General features: G+C 35.4%; 2 protein-coding genes across 4 annotated transcripts in view; both read right to left on the reverse strand.

Moving 5' to 3' along the window:
• The window catches only part of LOC130084254 (elongation factor 1-alpha-like), a 163716-nt gene that overhangs the window by 103551 nt on the left and 34755 nt on the right, over positions 1 to 25410 (reverse strand). The window lies entirely within an intron of this gene.
• si:ch211-199g17.2 (uncharacterized) lies at positions 1474 to 24302 on the reverse strand. Of its 3 annotated transcripts, XM_056249492.1 has the most exons (14): positions 24133 to 24302; positions 23459 to 23490; positions 23283 to 23354; positions 22448 to 22581; positions 17026 to 17139; positions 16882 to 16939; positions 16427 to 16477; positions 12438 to 13232; positions 11574 to 11732; positions 11269 to 11411; positions 5503 to 5616; positions 5342 to 5399; positions 5181 to 5264; positions 1474 to 2298 (listed from the first exon to the last, which is right to left on the reverse strand). In XM_056249492.1, the coding sequence occupies exons 2-14, from the start codon at positions 23481 to 23483 to the stop codon at positions 1607 to 1609; spliced, it is 2499 nt and encodes an 832-aa protein (XP_056105467.1). In that variant the 5' UTR covers positions 23484 to 23490; positions 24133 to 24302; the 3' UTR covers positions 1474 to 1606. The 3 variants fall into 3 exon arrangements, with proteins under 3 accessions (XP_056105467.1, XP_056105466.1, XP_056105469.1); XM_056249491.1 differs by lacking the exon at positions 24133 to 24302 and having other exon boundaries at positions 23459 to 23565; XM_056249494.1 differs by lacking the exons at positions 5181 to 5264; positions 24133 to 24302 and having other exon boundaries at positions 23459 to 23567.

Below are 25410 nucleotides of genomic sequence, written 5' to 3' on the forward strand. Positions count from 1 at the left end.
GTAATTTGGCGCCATCACCTGGTGAAGCATGGAATTACACGCAGCGTGGAATTATGAATAAAAATTAATATGCAAATTACAAGTCTCTTTTCTTGAGTCCTTTTGGTACTCGTTTTAATGGAAAACTACTGTTCGATTAAGCAAGTGTTGAATCAGACTAGTAAGGGATTTGTTTAAACTAAAGAAACACTTTATTTTACAGTGTCTTTGTTGCACGTTACATTTAGTTACTATAGTATAGTATATAATTACTATAAATTGCACATAAAACTAAACCTACCTAATCCTAATCCTTTAAAGTAAGTTCATGTAGTTAATTATTATTACTCAGTACTTAAATGTATAATTACACTGATTTATACTTTATTTTAGTATGTCCATGTTACAAAGTATCAAAAACTATCATCAATTTGGTTATAAAATACAGACTAAATATGTAACATACAAAAAAAATGATAGGTCTGTGAAAACAAGATTTTTATTTAGAAATAGGAATTTACTGTTAAAACAATCAATTACAATAAAAATAATGATATTAGTACTTGTGATAACGAACTTAAAATTCAATTATGACAGCAGTGACAAAAAATAAAGTATTGACTTAACATTCAACTGTTGTCTCTCTAAATTAATTTTAAAGAATATGAATTTTCAGTAACACTGATAATTACAAAAGAACATAAACTTGAATTACATGTAATGCTTGTAAACCAGATCCATTGTTCATGGATTCTAAAACATACATTTGAACCAAGGATAACATGCATTTTACATGTATAACCAAAACAACAACTATTTGAATTATTAAGCTGTATTTAGAAGTCTGAAGAAAAAAAAACACACAAAATGGCTTCTATAGTTTGTGCTTCTTTAGTTAGTGCAGGTTAATCCGATGAATTTGTCTTTTGATGATGTGAAAACCTAAGCTTTAACTTCTTTTTTGTAGATTTTTCATCAACATGATTCATTTAACTTCCTTTATCAAAAAATCATTGATTATTTGTTGGTTAATACCTGCCTTTGTAGTTGTCGTATCAATTATTTTGATATACGTGTGTGTGGGTGTGTATGTTTATACATACATTATATATATATATATATATATATATATATATATATATATATATATATATATATATGTGTGTGTGTGTATACACACCCATACATATATATCTCAAAATAATTCATACGACAACTACAAAGGCAGGTATTAACCAACAAATAATCAATGATTTTTTGATAAAGGAAGTTAAATGAATCATGTTGATGAAAAATCTACAAAAAAAGAAGTTAAAGCTTAGGTTTTCACATCATCAAAAGACAAATTCATCGGAATAACCTGCACTAACTAAAGAAGCACTAACGATATGTATGAATGAAGTAGAAGCCCTTTTTGTGTTTTTTTTCCCCCTTCGAATTACTAAATAAAGCTTAATAATTCAGTGATGGTTCAGTCAATTTTGTTTAACCAACGGCACAAAATCTGCTTAAAAAAGAAAAGAAAAAAAAGACATACAGTTTGGACTGAATTCTGATGCAAAAACTTCTCAAAAACATGCTCAAACTCTTTGTTCCTGACGCTTAAGTGCTGGAAGACTCATTCTCATCAGTACTGCATGTAACCTTCACACCAACGATGATCACTTCCATACTGGTTTTGCCTCATCGCAATCCATTCGTTGTTATAGAAGGACCAGTCCTGCCCCGGCCAATCAGCATACGTGATGGGGACCACCTCCTCCACCGCCGCACCACAGTCCTTAGGTCTGATATAGGGGTCAATCTTTTGAATGCCTTGAGATTGGTCAAACTGCCCTGAGTACGCATATTGAGCCGGATTCATGAACTGATCCTCAAACATACGGCTGTCTATGTGTGAGACCACCTCCGTGTGTGTGGGAATGTCCGTCTGAGCGAGCACATCTCCTTCAGGATACTGCTGCTGTGTATTCTCGCAGTGTATTGTGTGTGGGCGTCCCTCAGGATGTGTGTTCGTCACATCACCTTCATCATCATCCACACATGTTGACGCACGGCTTTGGCCTTCGATCTCAGGCGCCACTGTGACCGTGTCTCTTAGAGAAGTTCTCTCAATCACGACGGGTCCCTCCTGCAGAGACAGGCTTACCTTAAACACAGGGTTCTTTACTTTGTTAGTGCTCATGACATGCTTAGGATGGTCATTCTTCATTTTTTTGGCCATCTGATGAGTTGGAGGTCCATCATGAGCTTTAATAGGCCATTTCTCAGAAGGGGGCCGCAGAGACTCGGCTGGGCGTTTAAGAGTCTGACTGGGACCTTTAGAAATAGATGAATATGTTATTATCTGCCTGTAAACATTTTATTTGTCTTGTTTTCCAGTATGAATATCACAAGATCCTTAAAAAAAAAAAAAAAAAAAAAAAAAAAAAATTACTTCAGGAGTAATATTAGATATAATAATGAAGAAGAAAAAAGGCACTTACTTATCCAGTTGTGTACAATATTTATATATTTATTTATCTTTAAGGAATATTTTTCTTTATCTTGTTGGTGTTGGTTAAAACCCATACCCATAAATAAGTGACTCTCCCCCCTTTTTTTAAAGACTTTTGTTTACAAAAAGGGAGCATGTTTTCGATTTTAGAATAATACTTGAATTATTTTTTTCTTTTTTCTTACCCCAATGATAAATAGTATTTTCATGTTTTAAGCATAAACCTCACTAACTGTAGTTAGATTTATGCTTAAATCAAGGAATAAGGATTTAGACTGAATATAAGATACATTATATTCTCTGAAATATAGAGATCGATATATATTGTCACTGCCGGGTGGAAACCTTGAATCTCCATGTTTTGTCATTTGAATTTTTTCCCCCATAAATCATTATTATTGGTCGCACTGTGCGTCCGTCTGTGAGTTTAGCAAATATTTAACCAATGAAAAGTATTAAAAAGAGCTTGCGACTAAACCTTGTAACTCCATTGGATCCTCAAACTGTCAGTCAAACCTCATAACTCCAACCACCACTATCATGAATGAAGTGCCACACACATTTTGGAGCATCTCTGCTTGTTTGCAATGAGAAGGAGAATAAACAACTGGTTGTTTGAATAAGTACGAAATTTTCTTTACTTTAGAAACACGATATATATATATATATTAGGGCTGTCAAATGATTAATCACGATTAATCACATCCAAAATAAAAGTTTTTTTTACATAATATATGTGGGTGCACTGTGTATAATTATTTTGTATATATATAAATACACACACATGCATGTATATTTAACCCTCTGGGGTTGTTCAGCCCAAATGGACCCGAATCATCCAAATAATTTTTTTTTAAAAATCACAGCTTCTTCGGAATGGTCCGAAATTTGGTGACTTTGTTGGTATTTGGTATATGAACACCCAAAAAAATTGGGGACAGGATGTGAACAGTCTAAGTGGTTGTAAAAAAAATAGTCACACTCAGGACCTTCGGGTCCAAATGGACCCCCATAGGAAATGAATGGGAAATTGGCAAAAATGTAAAAAAAACAGAGTTTTTTGGTGCGTACAATCTACAAATCAGCCACAATCCATAAAAAAAGCCCACAACAGTGAAGGGGAGAATCTATAAAACATCAAGAGTGCAAAACAGACACATCCACACACACACACACACACACACACACTTTTATACACACTCATAAATTCAGATTACATAAAACTGTTTTGAATTTTTAAAAATCACAGCTTAATCGGAATGTTACGAAACCAGGTGACTTTTATGGTATTAGGTATGTGAACACACAAAAAAATTGGGGACAGGATCTGAATAGTCTAAGTGGTTGTAAAAAAATAAAAAAAAATACTCACACTTAGGACCTTCGGGTCCAAATGACCCCAATTGGAAATGAATGGGAAATTGTCAAAAATATGAAAACAGTTTCTTTGTGCATACAATATACAAATCAGCCAGAATGCAGAAAAATGACTCAACGGTGAAGGGGTGAATCTCTAAAACATCAAGAGTGCAAAACACACACACACAGTATTATATATTTATAAAAATCTGTATTATAAAGTAAAACTGGCACTTCAAATTACCATTTAAACCAACCAAACAAACAAAAAACAAGACAAAAATAGTCTTTGAGAATCTGTTATTATATTTTAAAAATCAACAACCTGAAAAAAAATGGGTATATATTTGCAAAAATCACTAGAATCCCCAAGCCTTTCTACAGAGAGCTGTAAATCCACTAGTGGTAAAAATGTGCTCTTGCGTGATAAAAATGCTCAGTGTGTCCACCAGATGGCATCTATATTTTTTCAAAAATTGCTTTCATGAGGCCTAGGCTTCACTCTAAAATGTAATACAGCTTTGATAAAAAAAAAAAAAAAATCTATTATGTTCAATGGGAAAAAATGGGTCATAATTATTGCATAAATATTAATTATAAATCATAAAATATCTCAAAACACCAAAAAAGAAAAGAATTTTTTTTATAAAAAACAAGTAAAAAAAAAAAATTATGATTTTTTTTTTAAAATATGAATCCTGCCCGTTGGGTCCATTTGGACCCGAACACCCCAAGTGTGACTGTTAAACGAACAACCCCAGAGGGTTAAGAAATTTTTTTATTTATATATAAAATATTTATATTTATATATTATATAAATTATATATAAATCTATATACAGTATATACATGAAAATATTTCTTAAATATATACAAGCATGTGTGTGTATTTATATATCTAAAATAATTATACACAGTGCACCCACATATATTATGTAAAAAAAACTTTTATTTTGGATGTGATTAAATATATATATATATATATATATATATATATATATATATATATATATATATATATATATATATATATATAAAGGCTGATGTTTTATGTATTTGAAGAGCAGAGAAAGAGTGTCTTAGTCTAGCATTTGTCGCCAAGTCACAGCCAATACTGTCTTAAATACCATTTTATCTTTTATAACATGAGATTTTGGTCAAGTGACAGAAGAAACTGAGCGACTACACATAGCATCAATAAACTTTATAACCTGTAAGTTGATGAAAATGTAATGCTAATGTAAATGTAATGATGGACAAAGAATGCATGTCTGATATTCACAGGTCAAAAACCGCATAACTTGATTTAGGTATCACGCACACACACAAAACACACACACACACACCTGTGGTTTTGTCAGTTCTATCCTTGAAAGACAGCAGATCTGATCTCCACTCCACACCAGCTCCACAGTTCAACACATTCATACCTTTTTGGTAAAGAAAGGAGAATTTTGGCTCTCACTGACAAACTATAATGTATTTTGCTTTCATCTGCTATACTTACACCATTGATAATCCTTGAGCAGTACATCGCTTATGAGACATGCGGACAACCTCATCACCTTCAGAACAAGATGAAATTACCAAACAGCTCTACACAATCACATCTAATTCCAATAAGGCTATAAAAATCACATTAGTTTATAATATGAACATAGGTAGTACCTTTATTTGTCCTCTTCCGTCCTCTTTCTCCAGCTGAATAGCAATATCCTCAAGCATCTCATTTGTGTTGCAGCGTTTACGCTTTATAGGCAGGAGCTGCGGGTGGAGAACTTTCTGCCAACATGAAGATATTTGCATGAGCAGCAACTACACATATGGTGCCAGTATAAAGCATACGGTATATAAAGGTATAAACATAAAGCATTTTTTTTAATAATATATATATAATTAAAGCACTATAATCCAAATGATTCACAGGCATTATTGGGGAGTTTCAGCACCGTTAACTAGACTAGAAATGTATATTTGTGCATGTAACATTATTTTATTTAGGAGTTTATTTAGTTGCTGCCAGACATGAAAGAAGACCTATTATGCTCTTCTACTAAAATTGGTTTTCTTTATCTTTAGTCTTTTCTTTATTTTTAACCTGTAAATACAATAATAAAAAAATCAGGAAAAAAATAATGGTAAAAAAACAACAACAGATGAACAATGTAAGAGAAATTTTTCTTTTAAATATATATCTCTTGAAACAAATATATATACAGTATATATATATATTTGTTTGTGTATTCTTTAAAATATAGATGTGTTAAAGAAACTGTAAGATGCATTATCTCCTATACAAATGGGTCAATGGAACGTGTGCAGAAGGACAGAATGTTCTGTTCTTCTCAAAAATAAATAAGCTTGCTTGCACCAAGAGCAAAACATATATTTAGTTGTTTTTGAAATGACATATGTGTGTTTATGTGCGGGTATACATAGATAAGAAGTGTTAGAATATGGGGAACTAAGAACTATGCACGAAAAACACAAGCTCTTGTACGAAGATAAGAAAGGGAGGGGTACGTTTTGGAGGATGTTCTTTAGTATATAAACTGTGTAAAATGAGAAGACCTTTGCCCTTCTCATATCAGAGTCTGTCTGTGTGTGAACTTCAACTGCCTTTCTTGCAAGAAATTAATACTTATGACTTTCGAGATCTTCATTTGTTCTTCAATACGCTGATTTCACGCAGCCGCCATTTTGAAATGGCTCCGGTGGGAAGAAAACCGGAAGTGTCGCTTTTAATCATAGGAGAGTCGCGAATGCGATGGCGTATTGTTGTGTTTAATGTAGAAATTAGTTATTCTAAAAATGTACATACATTTCTTTCATACTTTAGACTATATACAGTGAAATTCATTTATAAATACAATTCTTTTTTATATATATAATTCAGAACGTAAAAAAAGAAGCAGGAACAAACTATATACATATCCTATATTGGATATTAACATCCAATAGTGTAAATCGCGGCAGCAGCTTCAGGTTGGTAGTCCAAGGCATTGTTGTCTATCTGTACTTCCGGGGTTCTTCCCACCGGAGCCTCGCTTTCGATTTCAAAATGGCGGCTGCGTGAAATCAGCGTATTGTTATTTGAGATCTAGGCAAAGAATTTCCACGACAACAACAAAATAAAACTCCATACTTTCCAGTACTTAAAAAACCCCTCTATTTACATGTACAAAAAGGAGTAGGAAGAAGTAAAACTTATGTACTCCTGCCCCTTTTCATGCTTGAATGCTCAAACAACACCTTCATTTCCACATATTCTCCACTGTTGCAGCTCCTCTCTTCCCAGTCTGTCAGTAACGCCAAAGCCACTAGAAGGCAAGCCTGAAACCTTTAGCCAAAAAAGCGTAACGGCTAATGCTAACGCTGCGGCTGTGCGCAGGGAAGGAGTCTAGAGGCTGTTGTTTTGAATGCATGTCAATGGAGGAGAGGCTTCACTACATAAACCGCTTTTGTGAGGAAACACCTATTCATTTAAGTAATCGACAGCCTGTAGGCTAATCTTCAACATGTTTTACGCTAAACAAAACTTTTGTTGGGAACGATATGTAGATTTTACTATAACAAAAAGGTTATTCTATAAAAGAAGATAGAGAAGGGAATGTCGTGACAGGTAGGACTCATTTACGGCATTACCATAGTATTTATTAGTAATATTGAGTGACATTGTATATTGTCACAAAAAAAAAAGAAAAAAAAAAGTTTTCTTTCTTTGTCTTTCAGGTTTTACCAGTTATGATAAAATTAGAATTGTAATGACTATTATAACTGCATGTAAGCATATCGACGCTGATATTATGCATTAATGAATAAAGACAAAATGAAAAATTTAACTATCAATATTGTGTTATATTGTATGTTGTTTAATGAAGAAAAAAAAAAATTAAGAGTTCTTTCTATCGCTGCCAGGTAAGTCTTGTTTTGTAATGATTTATGACTGCTGTGTGCCTAATGATGATGATATAACAAATAACACTTTTAATAAATGGTAAAAAAAAATACATATCATTTTTATTAGTTAAATATGTATTAAATGACAATTTATGACAAAAGCTTTTAGTGTAATCTTAGATGTAGTTTTATTCAGCTAATAGATATATCTGCACTCTTTTTCCGCAGTAAAGCAATTCCATAAATAAACAATGCAGTCCTAGTGATATAAAACCAAATATACAACGTTTATTTACAAGACCAACGCGCTAATAATCCACAAGAAACTGATTAACGTGAACTGTAACTGACTGTCATTAAACTTTGAACTGCGGGCACTTGACGTGACTGCCATTACACGATAGGCTGAGATGCTTCACGTGATCTAAAGGTGATGATACACAGGGCAACTTTTTGAGCAATGTTGCTGGGCAATCCTGCCGAACGATTGTTGCTTGGGCACTTTCCCATTGAAAATGGGCAATACATTTCTATCTGTATGATTTAGATCAGTCGTGGGCCCTGTGTATCATCACCTTAAGTTAGCCGTTACACTTTCTCCAATGGTAAGAGATAAAGATCCTCACAGCTCGCTATAAGACAATCTCTGGAGCACGTTCAAGCTCAAACCGGTGCGCAACGTTTTGCTACGGTTTCCGGGTTGAACGACATGTTTCCTGGAAACGGTGTGCAACAGGGTTTGAGATAGGTTTTCTCTCGTTTGGTGGGTTTGTTAAAAATGTCAGCCCAATCAGCAGCAACATGTATATAAACCACGCGGTATTAAAGACACAGCACGCACAATGGGTCCAAGTAAAGTCGTTTACAAATGTGTCTGCTGTAGCTCGGTATACAATTGAAAAACAATGGAAACCATGGAATTAAATTAAAGTATATTTGATAATTAAGTTACACAATTATTGTAGCTGTGGGTTACAAGTCTCTTTTGCTCACCAAGCCTGAATTTATTGGATAAATACAGTAAAAACAGTAAAATTATGAATTATTACAATTTAAAATAACCGTTTTCTTACTTTAATATATTTTAAAATGTAATTTATTGAAGATATTAGAAGACATGTTTGTCGTAATGGTTTTATAGAAAACTCTTATCAACAGCAATAATGATAAGCCTAATACTCACAATAAAAATAATAAGGTCATATAGATCATAACACAGTCTCGGAGGTAAGAAGTGGATTATCCTTCACCTGAAATGTTTGTCTTTTTATCCTGAATAGCGAGGCAAATGTTGGATTACAATAATTAGGAATTACATACAGTTTCCACAAATCCCTTCACTCGATTGGGATGTTCTCTTTTATTCTAGACGGCAAGGGCAGTGTCTGTAACATCGAGCGTATTTTGCAGTATAAAACACGTATTTATACCGATTTCTGAAGAAAGAACACTAAGAATGGCCTTCTCAGCTTCCATAGTTGCAACTCGTTCGTCACCAGAACAGGGTGTTCAACGCACCACCGTTTACGTTTAAAAAACGTTTTGCAACTTTTTGTCGGGGCTGAACGCAGCCCTTGTAACGCTCATAGACAGTAAAAGAAATGGACACAGCGACCCCATAGATTTCAACGGAGAAAGTTGAAGCCCATAAAAGCACTCACTTCCTGATAGCCAAGCACACTGCGCAGGCTCAAACTGAGCTTAACGACATAGATGTCACGTGAGCAACCGTTCTGACCTTCTAGTAGCTGTGCCGAGACAAATCTGAATTGAAATATGAAACAAATCTGTTGTTGAAATATTTTTGTCCCGTTGCTTTTATGAACTCTCTATCTATGGGCTTCTCCCTTGACTTTATGCCTCAATGTCCACCCGATTGCCTCATAGACAGTAAACTATTGCCTACGAGCTTCTACTTCTGTCTATACTAGGGATGGCCCGATACCGATACTGGCATCGGAGATCGGGCCGATACTGTCCTCATATACTCGTACTCGTACTCATAAAAATTCGCCGATACCACGTACATTTTGCAAAACGAAACTGGCCGCCGCGAGAGCTTTGTCGAGGTGAACTGAGGCATAGGAAAGTAGCCTATAATGTCGGCGGTTAGGGCTCATTTCAAGATAAGGGATGATGACAACAGCAAGGCAGACTGTGAGTTATGTTCAGCTAAGGTGTCGAGAGGAGGGAAAGAAAGTACATCGTTTAACACCGGCAATCTAATTAAACATCTGAAGACGCATCATAGATCTGATGGCCGATGTAGCCAATCACAGACATATGTGTTGATTTCTTGAACGCAATGGCCAATCAGAAGCATTTAAGATAGACTCCCCTCACTGCTCAAAACGGACTTTTTTGTTCAGTGCTGAATTCTGTATGCTGGCAAATCCTCTAATTATAACAAACAAAGTGTGGATATTATGAAAGATTGATTGTGCAGTCAGCTTCATTGATAATAACAGAGATGTGTGAGATCGCGATGAACTGTCAGCTTTTAGGATTTATTAAGGGTGCGCACTTTGCGCGCATTCAGTCATGCCCATGCACGCAGTAGCCTGCTTGCTTTTATGTTAAATTAACAGTGGTTTGTGTGTTAATACATTTATTATTGTACAATTATTATTATTTTTTTAGACTTGTTAAAACAAGCAGAGAAGAAAATAAAAACAGTCTTCTGACCTGTGTTCTAAAATAGTCGTCTTCTTTTCTGGGAGCCTATTACTTTTGCGGTAGAAATATCGGTATCGGTACTCGGTATCGGCAAGTACACAAATGTAAATACTCGTACTCGTATCGGTTTGAAAAAAAAAATGGTATCGGGCCATCCCTAGTCTATACGGTAATTTCTCTACTGTGCGACAGAGCGTCCCGTGGTTATGACGCAATCGTTAGCCTATTTTTACAAAAACAGCTTCTACGGGACCATAACATAAGATACAAAGTAATGGAGCCTTTTATCCATTGTCCCGTTTCTTAAGAAATAAATAATGGACAAATTGAGTCTTTGGACGCCTCAGATGTAAAGTTATTCGCTGTCAAAGTGACGCCAAAATGAATGGGAGTCAATGGGATGCTAACAGTAGGTGATAGCCAGCTACAATGGCGGCTCCCGGAGACAGCTTCAGTTTCCGGCGGATGGATTACCCCCTTGGTAACGCTCTGTTTAGTTCCTGTCTCTATGAAGCCCCTCCTTCCGAAAAGCATTGATTGGTCGACTAGACCAGTGTGTTGTGATTGGTCAAACGCTTCCAGTGTTGTTTGGGAAATGTCCCGCCCCTTACCATAACTGCCCGTCTCAACACACTACTAACCAACTCAACCAGGCCCGCCCCTTTATTCTGCGTATGAATTATTTAAATGAGGAATATTGTGACGTGTTTGTTCCCGGAAGAAAACTCAAGACTACAATGGAGGCGTTTCAGGGAGTTCAAAAACAGTGACACTGATATAGAGAATAACTCCCGCTGGAGGGACATAATAGTACTCCTTTAACTTTCACAAGTTAAAGGAAGCACTGTAAACACTTACTAGGTAGTTTCGCCGGTGGTCAAAGCTAGTCAAGTGGCGGAATATTTTATTCTTCTTCAGCTTCAAAGCACACAACTGACACAGGTAACAGCATGGAGGTGGATACCCGTCCACACTCTGGCACTTGATAACAGCTTGTAGACCTGTGACAAACATGCTCACACACAGTTTAGTGCAGTGAATTTGAATCAAGGCATCATCTTTTGTACATTACTACTGAGCTAAAGTGAGTTCATTCATTTAGTTTATTCTTAATTTCATCTGGGGTGTACTGAGATCGCACAACACTATGTGGCTGCACTCACCGATAAGAGGCTTTCGACCCTTGTAGTTTTCTAGAAAATCCTCAAGGGATTCAACTCGATCAGAAGAGCTTTGAGTCTGAGCAAGAGGGGACTGGGCAATTGGGTTTTGTGAGAACAGAAAGATGTCCTCTTCTTCAAAGTTGTCTGATTGAGCCTCCACTGTAAATATAAATGAGAATTAAAGAAAAGAAATAAAGTAAAATATATTGATAGTGTCAAATATATGCTCAATAAGAATGTGCCGCAACATTGATCATATTCAACTAAAGAAATCAGAACAGCACAATTAGTATCTGGTTGTGTAACTTATACATTTATAATTACACTTTTCCATTGGGAAAACCATGGGATTAAATTAAAGTATATTTGATAATTAAGTTACACAATTATTGTAGCTGTGGGTTACAAGTCTCTTTTGCTCACCAAGCCTGAATTTATTGGATAACAAATACAGTGAAAACAGTGAAATTGTGAATTATTACAATTTAAAATAACCGTTTTCTACTTTAATATATTTTCAAATATAATTTATTCTGTGATCAAAGCTGAATTTTTTTCAGGATCATTACTCCAGTCTTCAGTGTCACATGATCCTTCAGAAATCATTTTAATATGCAGATTTGCTGCTCACATTTCTCATTACTATCAATGTTGAAAACAGTTTTAATATTTTTGTGGAAATGATGATGCAAACCAAGAAAGGTCAGCATTTATTTGAATCAGAAATCTTTTGCAACATTATAAATGACTGTTTAATTAATAAAAGTAATAATTTCTTCAAAAGAAAATCTAAATATAGCAAGTTCCAAATAAAGTGCAAATCAAAACATTGTAATGAGAGTAAAAAAAAAAAAAGTACAGTACCACATGCTACCCGGTTGATGGCGATTGGTTCCTTTGGATTCGCCTCATCATTCCACTGATTTGAATCGTGCGTTGCAGCGGGTTCCAATGCTTTTGTTAGCATCTGGGTTCTGATGAGCTTGATAACACTGGTAATCTCCACATTCCTGACAGGCTCTGGATTATCAGGTGAGCTTTCATTTATGAAAAATCTATGCCTGCTTGTTAGACTCTGGGTTATCTCTGGTACCATGTTGCTCACTGGTGTTTGCCGCTGGGCTTCATAAGGCGGGGTTTGGGCCAGATGCAGAGGATGTGCTTCATAGCTGACTCCAAATGAATGCATGACATTATTCCCATCTTCTTCACTAGCATGCAAAGTGTCATTCTGGAAAGCAAATCTAATGGGGCTCCACTGTCTTGGTGGTCTTACGACAGTGATTGTCCTCGTTTCAGTTAGAGAGTGGTTTTCAGATGGCATCACATATCGTTGTAGACCCTGATTTCTGTCTGCGATCAGAGGTTGATCCTGATTTACGTGTTGGCTGAAGGCTGGAGATGGGGAGCTTTCTAGACAAGATATTGTAGATGAAACATGGGAATCCACAAGACTCTGATGTGTAGATGCCTCCTGGCATCTGAGAAATGGTTTGACAGGACCTGCGGTTCTAGGGGGCGATGCGTTTAGTGTTGGATTGGTTGAGACTGTTTGAGGTTCAATCATATTTGGTGCTGTAGATCCAGATTGTGTCGGGAACAAACATCCTGAAGATAGAAGTTGTGCAGTCCCATCTGTGTATCCTGACTCTCGCTGCCCTTGTAGATACATTAAAATATACCAAACATATTTCAATATCTAATTACTACAGTATATCAGAACAGATTAAGTAAGGGTTAATGCCCGACGAAGTGTCCATTGTCAGGTATTAAAGGACGACGGCGAGGCGTGAACCGTCCGAAGGCCATTAATACCTAGACAATGGACACCTCGAAGGGCATTAACCCGCTTATACCATGGTCACTTGCCAAATAACACATTTTTAAAACATTAGTTTATATTTTAATTAGTTTTACAATCGAAATCAAAGGTTTTACAAACAATAACTTGGTTTCCCTGATTACACCTGACGGTTTATTTAGCAACCGGAGATATTTATAGTCCGCTCAACCCTTCAGTTTAGCTAACTTACGAGCCAGAAAGTTAACGTATTTTTTTTTCATGTAAGTTAGACTTGTCTAGCCATGGGCGTTACACTTTCGTTTTTTTTTACCTATAATTAAAACACACAGGTAGGCATAGTATAGAGAGCCTAAGTCCCTCCCCTTCGCTTCCGGCTCATGGGACCTTATTTCGGAAAAAATATGTATGGTAATCAATGGCGAGAGACAACTTATCTTTTTATTCCGTCTGAACTGTGCCCTGAACTACACATATGATGTTTGTCAATTTAAAAAAAATAATTCTGAAAGTCAAGAAAGTCGCAGTTTATCATAAAACAGAAGAGTAACATTTAGTTTCATGTGAAAATCGCTCAATGAACTACATCTCCCGGGAAGCAAAACAACGAGCGAGATCCGCTGCTCGTGTGTGTGCAGTCTGGTACAAAACACTCAGGCATGACGGCGTAACGTTACGATTATAAGACTATAGAAAAAATGACAGACGTTAGCTTCAGTAAAGTTAGCTTCATTCATTAAGAGAAAATGTGCGCCTTTTGGGTTTGTAGTCTTTGTAATTATGTATTTTCACAGTCTTATACCTCAACAGTTTTACATCAAACTGCGACTTTCTTGACTTTAAAATGTATATTTTAAATTGACAAACATCATTTGTGTAATTCAGGGCACAATTCAAACGAGATCAAAATATTTGTTGTCTCTTGCCATTGACAACCATATAATATTTTTCCGAAATAAGGTCCCATGGTGGTCGACCGGAAGGGGAGGGACTTAGGCTCTCTATCCACCGTATTCCTACGCCCCATGACGCTTTGCGCGAATTATGGGTGTAACTTCCGTTCTGTAAACAATCTAAACAATCAGTGAAAGGCTCACTCTATGTATGAACGCTAAAAAACGTTAAAAAAAAGTGTCACAATGAGATGACATTAATCGACTCACCCTTCAACCATCGAACATTAAAATGAAATTTAACAGTTTAAAAGAATCAACAAGCTATACTTTCAACAGACTATAAATAGCCCCAAAAGCACGAGTCTTTGGTTAAATACCACAGGCAAATATACGATCTGTATTGTATAACAAGCCTTAATCAAAAATGTTCATTAACTTCAGCATTACGTGACACTATATCAAAGTGATTTCCGTCATTTTGACAGATTATAAATTGCATTTACCTGTGAAAACAAACCTGGAAAGAGACGTGAGGATTTTAGGAGAATAACGAGAGATTCTTCGTCCATTCCAGAGAATTATTAATGGAATATCATAAATTAAATTCGGGAGAACAGACCACAAAAGTGCCGTATATGTTGTCCTTTTTCATACTTTTACAGCGGATTGCAAAGGAAAAAATAAAAATCATCACGAGGAAAATAAAGCAGCGACTGAAAAGAGCTCTTGCCATAGATATTCTTGTTATAACATGTCACGTTAAAATACCAAGTATAACGTTATTCTCATAATGTCTGAAAATAAATCATGAAGGAAAATTGACAGCTCATCCAGTCAAACTGACGGATCAGCTTTATTTGTAGGGCAACCTTATGATTTGAAATGCTTCGTTTCAGCCTTTTTGAATGGAAGTTCCCCAAACCGGAAGTGCCACCCATAATTCAAAACGCAGTAAGGTCGTCAGGAATAAGGTGGATAACGGCAAACTAGATGTTTGTTTTGATACAATAAATTGTAAACGGATACTTTGACTGCCTGTTGCTATGGTTACTCACAGCTGATGTAGCCAGCGCATTTATTTATTAATTTCGAACGGTAAACAGTCAGTTTCACCAGAACTCCTTTACTAGGGCTGTGTCCGAAACCGCTCACTCGTTCACTCATTCACTAATCCCTATATAGTGTATGGCATTTGAGTGCACTATATCTGCAAGGAGTGAATGAAATGAAGTGAGTAAATTCGGACGCTGACGGTTACACTTTGCGTTGGAGAGCTGGAGCTGTCGCAGAAACGGCTTCGTCACACGTAGTGATAAAACTCCTTTTATCTTACATTACTTACTTTATAAAATAATATTAACAACAATAACAATTATAATGACTTTGTTTTGTAATTATATATACCTCCGTGCCAGCTTTGTAGTTTCATCGATTGAAATTGTTAGAAACTCACGCTCACATAGACGTGGTCGTTGAGCGCCCTCAGGCGATCGTTATGATTACATTCGAATGAACAGATGATTAACGAATATTTTTAAATCATCCACCAAATTATCATCCCTTCATTACAGTTTAACGAATTAACAACAATGCCACAAATTATTAAAACACCTGGCATAATAGTAAAACATATTAAACTGAGTTAATGCCTAAATAATATATTTTAATAAAAAAAAAATATATATATATACCTATATAATTTACCCTATTAATATCAGTTCATTTTAATTTTAACATTCATCTATATAATATTTTAATATGTTTTATTCAAGTAATGATTAATAAAAAAAAGGTAGAAACAAAGCTGTAAAGTAATTTCGGGTTTGCACTTTCACGCGCGCTCAGTACTCTACGCATTGGATTCTGGGAAATAGTGCTTCAGCAAGTGTACATCGGATGTACACTCAAAATCAGAGAGGATTGTGGGTCAAAGTAGTGAATGAATGTAGGGAATGATGTAGTTCACTCAGAATTCAGACACCACTACAAAATGGCCGACACCCTATATAGTGCACTATATAGTGGATAGGGGGCGATTTCAGACACAGCTTAGGTGTCCTCTATCACTTTTTAATGGACACCCTGCAGCCAATCAGAATCGAGTATTCACCCAGACCATGGTATAAGTCATATTAAACACATTACAGTATGCATACCTTCAGAAGGGCTGTTTCGCTGATTCTTAATTGTCGTCATCTGAGCAAAAGCTAAGAAAATTGAGGAAAGAGTGTGATGAGGGTTAATACAGGAAGACATGTCAAAAATAATGTTTAGAGTCCAGAAAAAGCATTTAGTACCAAGTGACAAAATGTGAAAATGGCCAAATCTGATGTGAACTACTGTAAACAGCAATGCTGAACTAAAAGTCACTCTAGATAGAAGATTCTGCTAAATTAATAAATGTAATCTACATTAAATCTGTATCAACAGGCTTCAAACAACATAATTCAACACAACACAAAACCAAGATAAATATTTCTGAGATGATCACTCTTATTTTACTCAGAGCTTTGCTTGAAAAATATAAATATTAGGATTTTTTTTTATGCAGGCATTTTAAGTGTTTAATGAAGGCGAATTGGAGCAATGAGATAAGACATAAAAGACAGACCATCAGTGACAGGCAATGATGTCATCGTGTTGTAGATGAGTTCATCCACACACAGAACCTTATGAGAGAAAATAGAAGGTTAGTGGGGAAGCTATATTTTAATATATAACAAAACTATTTTGATACTCCAGAGTTTTATTTTACCTGTACATCACCTGTTCCCTCCCTCTTTTCAACCATTTTTGCGATATCCATGAGAGGCCGAGCCAGAAGAGTCAGGTCTGTGTAAGCTCTCCACCCACATGCATGGTAATATTTCTGTTACGGAAATTTCCCAAAAAAACAATTACATAAGAAAACTGATGAGATGACATACGGTGGGAAAAAATGTACAACGAGTTAAATCAATGACTACTTGAAGCAAATACAAAAATCAAGCAGGCCTATCGCGATTATGGATTAATCATGGTTATTTGATCTAATCCCAAATATTTGCGATAACCACATTAATTGTGCAGTTTACATTTCAATCACATTTAGCCAAAGAATATATATATATATATATTAGGGCTGTCAAATGATTAATCACGATTAATCACATCCAAAATAAAAGTTTTTTTTACATAATATATGTGGGTGCACTGTGTATAATTATTTTGTATATATATAAATACACACACATGCATGTATATTTAAGAAAAAAATATTATTTATATATAAAATATTTATATTTATATATAATATAAATTATATATAAATCTATATACAGTATATACATGAAAATATTTCTTAAATATATACAAGCATGTGTGTGTATTTATATACATAAAATAATTATACACAATGCACCCACATATATTATGTAAAAAAACCTTTTATTTTGGATGTGATTAATCACGATTAATCATTTGACAGCCCTAATATATATATACACTCACCGGCCACTTTATCAGGTACACCTGTCCAACTGCTCGTTAACACTTAATTTCTAAGCAGCCAATCACATGGCGGCAACTCAGTGCATTTAGGCATGTAGACATGGTCAAGACAATCTCCTGCAGTTCAAACCGAGCATCAGTATGGGGAAGAAAGTTGATTTGAGTGACTTTGAACGTGGCATGATTGTTGGTGCCAGAAGGGCTGGTCTGAGTATTTCAGAAACTGCTAATCTGCTGGGATTTTCACGCACAACCATCTCTAGGGTTTACAGAGAATGGTCCGAAAAAGAAAAAACATCCAGTGAGCGGCAGTTCTGTGGGCGGAAATGCCTTGTTGATGCCAGAGGTCAGAGGAGAATGGCCAGACTGGTTCGAGCTGATAGAAGGGCAACAGTGACTGAAATAACCACTCGTTACAACCGAGGTATGCAGCAAAGCATTTGTGAAGCCACAACACGCACAACCTTGAGGCGGATGGGCTACAACAGCAGAAGACTCCACCGGGTACCACTCATCTCCACTACAAATAGGAAAAAGAGGCTACAATTTGCAAGAGCTCACCAAAATTGAACAGTTGAAGACTGGAAAAATGTTGCCTGGTCTGATGAGTCTCGATTTCTGTTGAGACATTCAGATGTTAGAGTCAGAATTTGGCGTAAACAGAATGAGAACATGGAACCATCATGCCTTGTTACCACTGTGCAGGCTGGTGGTGGTGGTGTAATGGTGTGGGGGATGTTTTCCTGGCACACTTTAGGCCCCTTAGTGCCAATTGGGCATCGTTTAAATGCCACGGCCTACCTGAGCATTGTTTCTGACCATGTCCATCCCTTTATGGCCACCATGTACCCATCCTCTGATGGCTACTTCCACCATGTCACAAAGCTCTAATCATTTCAAATTGGTTTCTTGAACATGACAATGAGTTCACTGTACTAAAATGGCCTCCACAGTCACCAGATCTCAACCCAATAGAGCATCTTTGGGATGTGGTGGAACGGGAGATTCGCATCATGGATGTGCAGCCGACAAATCTGCGGCAACTGTGTGATGCCATCATGTCAATATGGACCAAACTCCCTGAGGAATGCTTCCAGCACCTTGTTGAATCTATGCCACGAAGAATTGAGGCAGTTCTGAAGGCAAAAGGGGGTCCAACCCGTTACTAGCATGGGGTACCTAATAAAGTGGCCGGTGAGTGTATATATATATATATATATATATATATATATATATATATATATTAACTGTTGTAAAGATAGACAAATATCTACGAAAATTATTAATAATTTTTGTTATTATATACAATTCCGAAGAAAAAAAATTATGTAGGCTATAAGGCTTACACTGTAAGTGACACGAACAAAACAAAATTAAATCGTTAATCACAATTATTTGTATGACAAGTAATCATTATCGTGACAGAAGTAAAAATTACTTATCTTAAGTTAATAAACACAAAGACATCTGAAGCAAACAGCACAAGAGAAGAAAAGAAGCACAGTTTTAAAGCTACAAGATATTATATTGATAAAACTAATGATAATATGCCGTGAGTGATTCTCCATTCTGTCACCTGATGGAGTTTTGGTTCCTTGCCACTGTTGCCTTGGCTTTTGGCTTGCTTAGTTGGGGACACTTAATATTCAATAATATTATTGATCTGCCTTACTTAAGGTGGACGTTGACGCAATTCTCTTTTAGAAACAAACTTTGTTATATTGTTTTCATGTTATCACTGTGAAGCGCTTTGATACAATCTGTATTGTAAAAAGCGCTATATAAATAAAGGTGACTTGACTTGACTTGGAGTTTCTAGATTCTAACCACCAGTGTTGGGGAAGTTACTTTTAAAAAGTAGTGTTTTCTCGTTACTCGTTACTTCTTAAAAAAGTAATCCGTTACTTTACTTAGTTACCCCCTTTGGAAAGTAACTTTTTATGTTACTCGTTACTTTTACGTTACTTTTATGTTGCTTGACTTTGGGCAGAACCCAATATCTGTTCCTAAATGTGTAGGCCTACATAAAATTCTACTATGAACTCTACTTATTGAAAAACTAGAAAAAAAAGAAAGATTTTGAGATAGAAAAATAAAATATGTTTATTTAAATAACATTTGAAAAACCTGTATAAACTGAACACCAAAGCACAATATTAACTATTGAGCGGTGGTGACGCGTTCATGAAAAATGTCACAAAGAACCGGCAAAAGAAATGATTATGAATATCGAATATCAAATATAGCAAGGAGACATTTCAATTGTTTATTAATAAACAAGTGTTTTCTTTGTCAGTCAGTGTCGGCTGCAAAGATAAAGTTGACGATGCTGACTCGCGATCTTCACAGTAGTGAACGCGCCAGAGAGAAATGCACATTTCATATGGATTACATGCAGAGAGTCTGTTTTCTCTCGTTTTGAATAGTTTTGTTTTAAAGTACACATTTCAAGCTTTCTATATATTTCTCAGATCTTTGAGGCAAGTAGCTTGCGCTAAGTTTCGGCTCATTTATGAGACGAGCTCAGTCCAAGCGCCGGCACGGAGCTCCTGAGAAGTCCTGATTATATTGCCTGCTATATTTACTGCTTATTTATTAAAGACAATTGGTTGATGAAACATTGATTAAAATTAAGATACAATTAATACAAAACGAAATTCACTTTAAAGAAAGGCTTTCTAAAAAAACAAACTTAATGAAGTGGTCAAAATCATGTCTGCCCACTCTATTTGTCTCCCGATTGCGCATGCTCTTACTCATGCTTTTCACTTTTCATTTAATCAACATTGATGAAATTAAAAAATAAATTATTTTATTTAAACAGAAATATGAAACTAAATCGTTTTCTTTAATGACTAGGCTACAACACGCAGGTCTATACAGAGAAATTTAATATCGGAGCGGGATTTGAGCGAACGCCGTCTTACTAAGCATGTGGGGGTAGAGGTACGATTTTCCAGCAATCATCGAATATTATTTTGCTTGATATGCCAATCCTTAATATTTGGTGTTTTAAATGCATGTTTGAGGTCTCTGTGAAAGATTTAAAGCAGTCTTTTAGTGCCGCTTTCAGAGCGGTCAAGTCCGAAGAACTGTTACGTCCATAACATTGTTTCTTTCCTCATAAATGCGAACACGAAAAATTCAATACAATTAATATTTTATGTTCTGTGGAGAGCCAACCCTTCTTCATCCGGTGGGAGTATTACTTTTGGTTTGCGCAGTGTAATTCACAGAATTGATTGCTCTGCTACCAGCCTCTGTCACGTTCCATGTGGAGCTTGTGACTATTGCAAGCGCGCAGCAGAGGAGACAGTGTGTTGCTGTCAAATCTGTCCATGGGAAAAGTAACGTTGTGCGGAATTGAAAAAGGAACTACGTTTCGTTACCAAATTTTCAGTAGTAACGCGTTACACTACTTTTTACCCGAAAAAGTAGTTACGTTACTGTAACGCGTTACTTTGTAACGCGTTACACACAACACTGCTAACCACAACAATAAAAAACTTAAAAGCAAATTACAGATTTGCATAAAGGTGTTATACAGTAGTCAACATTTGAAGTAGATCAAAAAAAGTTCAGCAAAGTTGTTCACCTAAGACAAAAACGGGTATTGTTCAAAATTCATGTAGCCAATAACTTTGAAGAAAGGTTTTGATCCACTTCAAATGTTGACTACTGTAGCTTCTGTCGTAGAAAGTCTTCTCTCTTTCAAAAGACATCTCAGTCCGGGAGTTTCCAAAAGCCTAAACAAAACTGACCGATCCCAATCGCAACTTCTATTTCATGCAGTTCATGACCTCTGACCTCATTCACAGGTGTTCTCCTATTCTTCAATTATTTCATTATCTTCTTGCTTTCTTTTCAATGGTGGCACACATAACATTACTTATATATATATTTATTTAATTATAATTTCTCTTTACAAGATTACACTTAAAAAAATTCCAATATTGCTAGAAAATACAAATTAAAGAAGAATATATGCAGATGTAATATTCTCGTACAGTGGATAGAGTGGCAGTTTCTTGATTCTGCTCATATTGCTCCCAATCCATACTACAAAATATAGTGTATTTCTAATAAAAACATGCTGTACTTTTGCATAGAAGTGGTCCATGCAAGCACAAGAGAATTGTGCACAGTATTAAAGAAGAGTCATAAAAGAGAGTAAATTAATTAAGAGTGCATTGAGCAAAATCTAAACAAAAATATGCACATAAGAAAATTATACAATAAATATAATAATTGTAAACAATAAATATTCTAAACAAATCAAAACATACTTAATAATGATATTTAATGTAAGAAAAGCAACGAAAGGAAATTATATAACATAAAATCATATATTTTCATATTTCCTTATATATAAAATTTAGAAGAAACAGAAGAAAGTACGGAGCCCTTAAAGGGACATGGTGGTGGAAAAAGATAATAATAATAAAAAACAAAATATGAAATGGGAGGAAAAATAATAAGTCTAATAACTTTTAATAATAACCTTTGCGTTCGCTCACAAAAACATTTGTATTCCCCCGAGAAACTTTGTGTTCGCTCGCAAAAGCTTTGGCTTATTATTTTTCCTCCCATTTCATATTTTATTTTTCACCATGTCCCTTTAGCAACTCTGTAAGAACATGTCATCTCAAGTTAAAGACCTTTAAAATATAAAAATCTCAATATCTTACTATGTAATTGTATCTGTGAATGCTGCCCATGATGTGGTTTCTGATGTCAGGCTTGGTTATTCTCAAAAAGCAGACATCACAAAAGTACAGTGCAGGCTGACAGTGCGTCAACACCTCAGTGATGGAGTTCAGACCTGAAACATCCAAACAGGTTCAAATGAACACATATAAAGCAGATTTCCGATGTTTTCTTAACTAAGGGTGGATGTGTACACACTTGTAGTTCATTTTGCTTGGTTAGTTTGGTCTGGACCAAAAATCGGCATTTTTAACACTAAAGATACCGAACCTAAAAGCATAGAGATATGTTCACAACCTGATTGGTTGACTTTTATGATGTACAGGTGAAACTCGAAAAATTTGAATATTGTGCAAAAGTTAATTTATTTCAGTAATTAAAGTTAAAAGGTGAAACTAATATATTATAGACTAATATACTAATATATTATAGATGCAAAGTGAGATATTTCAAGCCGTTATTTGTTATAATTTTGATGATTATGGCTTACAGCTTATGAAAAACCCAAATTCAAAATTAGAATATTGTGAAAAGGTTTTCATAAGCTGTGAGCCATAATCATCAAAATTATAACAAACAAAGGCTTGAAATATCTCACTTTGCATGTAATGAGTCTATATAATATATTAGTTTCACCTTTTAAGTTGAATTACTGAAATAAATGAACTTTTGCACGATATTCTATTTTTTCGAGTTTCACCTGTATATTTCAAAATGGAATTTACCGAGCATCCAAAACAATGCCACACTTACAGTTTTAATCAAACCAAACGTGAACACACCCTAAATCTTTTTAGATGTTGGAATGTCTCTCACCAATGATGGGCTGTTCTCTGTTCTGATTGTGCAGATATGAACGTATGGCATTATACAGTTGACTCTGGCACCCTGGAACACAATTCACTACAATTAGGACATACAACTAGGGCATAATATATAATATAATATAATAGCAGGAGTGTGAGTGTGCAAGAATCAGTGTCAGAACAAACCTGCCGAGCTGCTGGAAGACAACATAACTGGGCTGCAGTGAAGACAACAAACGAAAATACTAAGAAACAACATGAAGACGAAAGAGAGAAACGACAAAACAGAGTAAACTTGCAAGCTATCCACAACAAGTACATTCAGAATAGCATACTAACATCATAATCTTACTTTATCTGCAGTGTACAGTATGTGTATACTGTGTGGAGTATGCCAATTTTTGAAATAATATGTTTATCTTTGATCACGTGTACTGTTTTACAAACTATTTTAACTACGTAGTATGCAGTAACTCGGACGAAATATGACGTTTGCTGTCGTTGTTTAAAAAAAATCAACGGATTCTCACTAAACCGTAATGATATTGATGTTGGCGAACTAACATATCAGTAATTGCAACCTATCGTTGGTTGTTCTTACTCTAATCATAATATTAGAACTTTTAGTTTATTAATAAAGAGAAAACGGCCATAAACCCAACATGACGGCAAACTGCCTACAAGCAATCGATGCGTTTTCATCGTTAGGAGAATGGAGACGTAAAAGTCTGAACGTACCGTTACCACAAAAACACGTGCGATTAGCTTGTCGATTACAATCCGATACAACTCTGAACTCTGTAAACAAAAACAGATATGAAGTGGTTTATCAAAGGGTTAATGATAATCCGCGTGCCTACCTGTACTTTATTCTTCTGTGAGGTAAATGCACGCGCTCATGCTGAGAGGTTTGGAGGTGTGCTAGAATCGTGAATATTCATTAACACGTCAGCACTACTTCGTGTATATTCATGCTCGCGAATCTTGTTTCCTGTGGTGAAACTACGAATGAAGAAACAAAACTCTTCTAGACAAACTTTAAAGAGCTGAAAAAGAATTAAAATGTGAAGCAAGCTCAATCACACTGCACAATTGCACAATTTGCATTCGTTGTTGTTGTTGTTTTTTAAATAATCAATACACATACACTTTGTATATATTTAAATAAGTTTTTTTATTTCTAATTCTTTGCATCTTATGCATTGTCTTTAGATTGAATTAATTGTTTTACTTATTTAGTGTGTTTTGTAATGTGATCTCCTTCCCCTTCAAGGCTGAGGAAGTGATAAACTATCCATTCCAAAAATTCTGTGTTGTCTCTCTGAAGGCCGGTGTTGGATAAATATAATATGTTGCATCTCCTTTTCTGTCTATCTAATGATTTCTTGTAGCCTACATCCTGTTTAGTCACATGCTCGTAAGACATGTACTTATCCATAAAGAGCAATTGTATTATAATCATGAATGGAGTTGTTTGTCTCTCTGACTATGGACTCTTTCAGCTCAGCTGAAAGTCTCCTTTCTTTCTGGACTTGTTATTTTATTTGTTGGTTTCAGCCTACGCTCTAGACTTGCTATATAAACTATAGCACGAGCACAATTGAATGAACTACACTTCTGAGTGTGTGCCATTCTTTATTCCCCGACGGTGGAGTTCTACTCTGCATTGATCATTGACTTCGTTCTGATATCCAATTTTATCTAACATATATATTTAAATATTCAATATTTTTATTTCTAATACTTTGCATCTTATGCATTGTCTTTTTAGGATTAGGATTAAGATTTTAGGAATGAATAGTTTTATTTATTTAGTGTGATTTGTAATGTGATCTCCTTCCCCTTCAAGGCTGAGGAAGTGATAAACTATCCCCAAATTCTGTGTTGTCTCTCTGAAGCCCAGTGTGACCTTGTCAGCGGATTAGAGAAAATAATTACTGCTACTTTAATAACCAGTTCATGAATCTCTTAAATGAGCATTTCTTTAATCTGTCTCAGAGGCCTGTACCACTTCCCTCTTTATCTATTCTTAAGACATATGTTTCCAGGCATCATGCTTAACCAGGCAGAACTGGAAAGCAGGTCGATGACACACAGATATTACCGGTAGAAACAAGCAGATGATACAACTCACTTGA

This window comes from Rhinichthys klamathensis, unplaced genomic scaffold, assembly GCF_029890125.1.
Source record: "Rhinichthys klamathensis goyatoka isolate OS25496 unplaced genomic scaffold, OSU_Roscu_1.1 h1tg000060l_1, whole genome shotgun sequence".
Classification (NCBI taxonomy): Eukaryota; Metazoa; Chordata; class Actinopteri; order Cypriniformes; family Leuciscidae; genus Rhinichthys; species Rhinichthys klamathensis.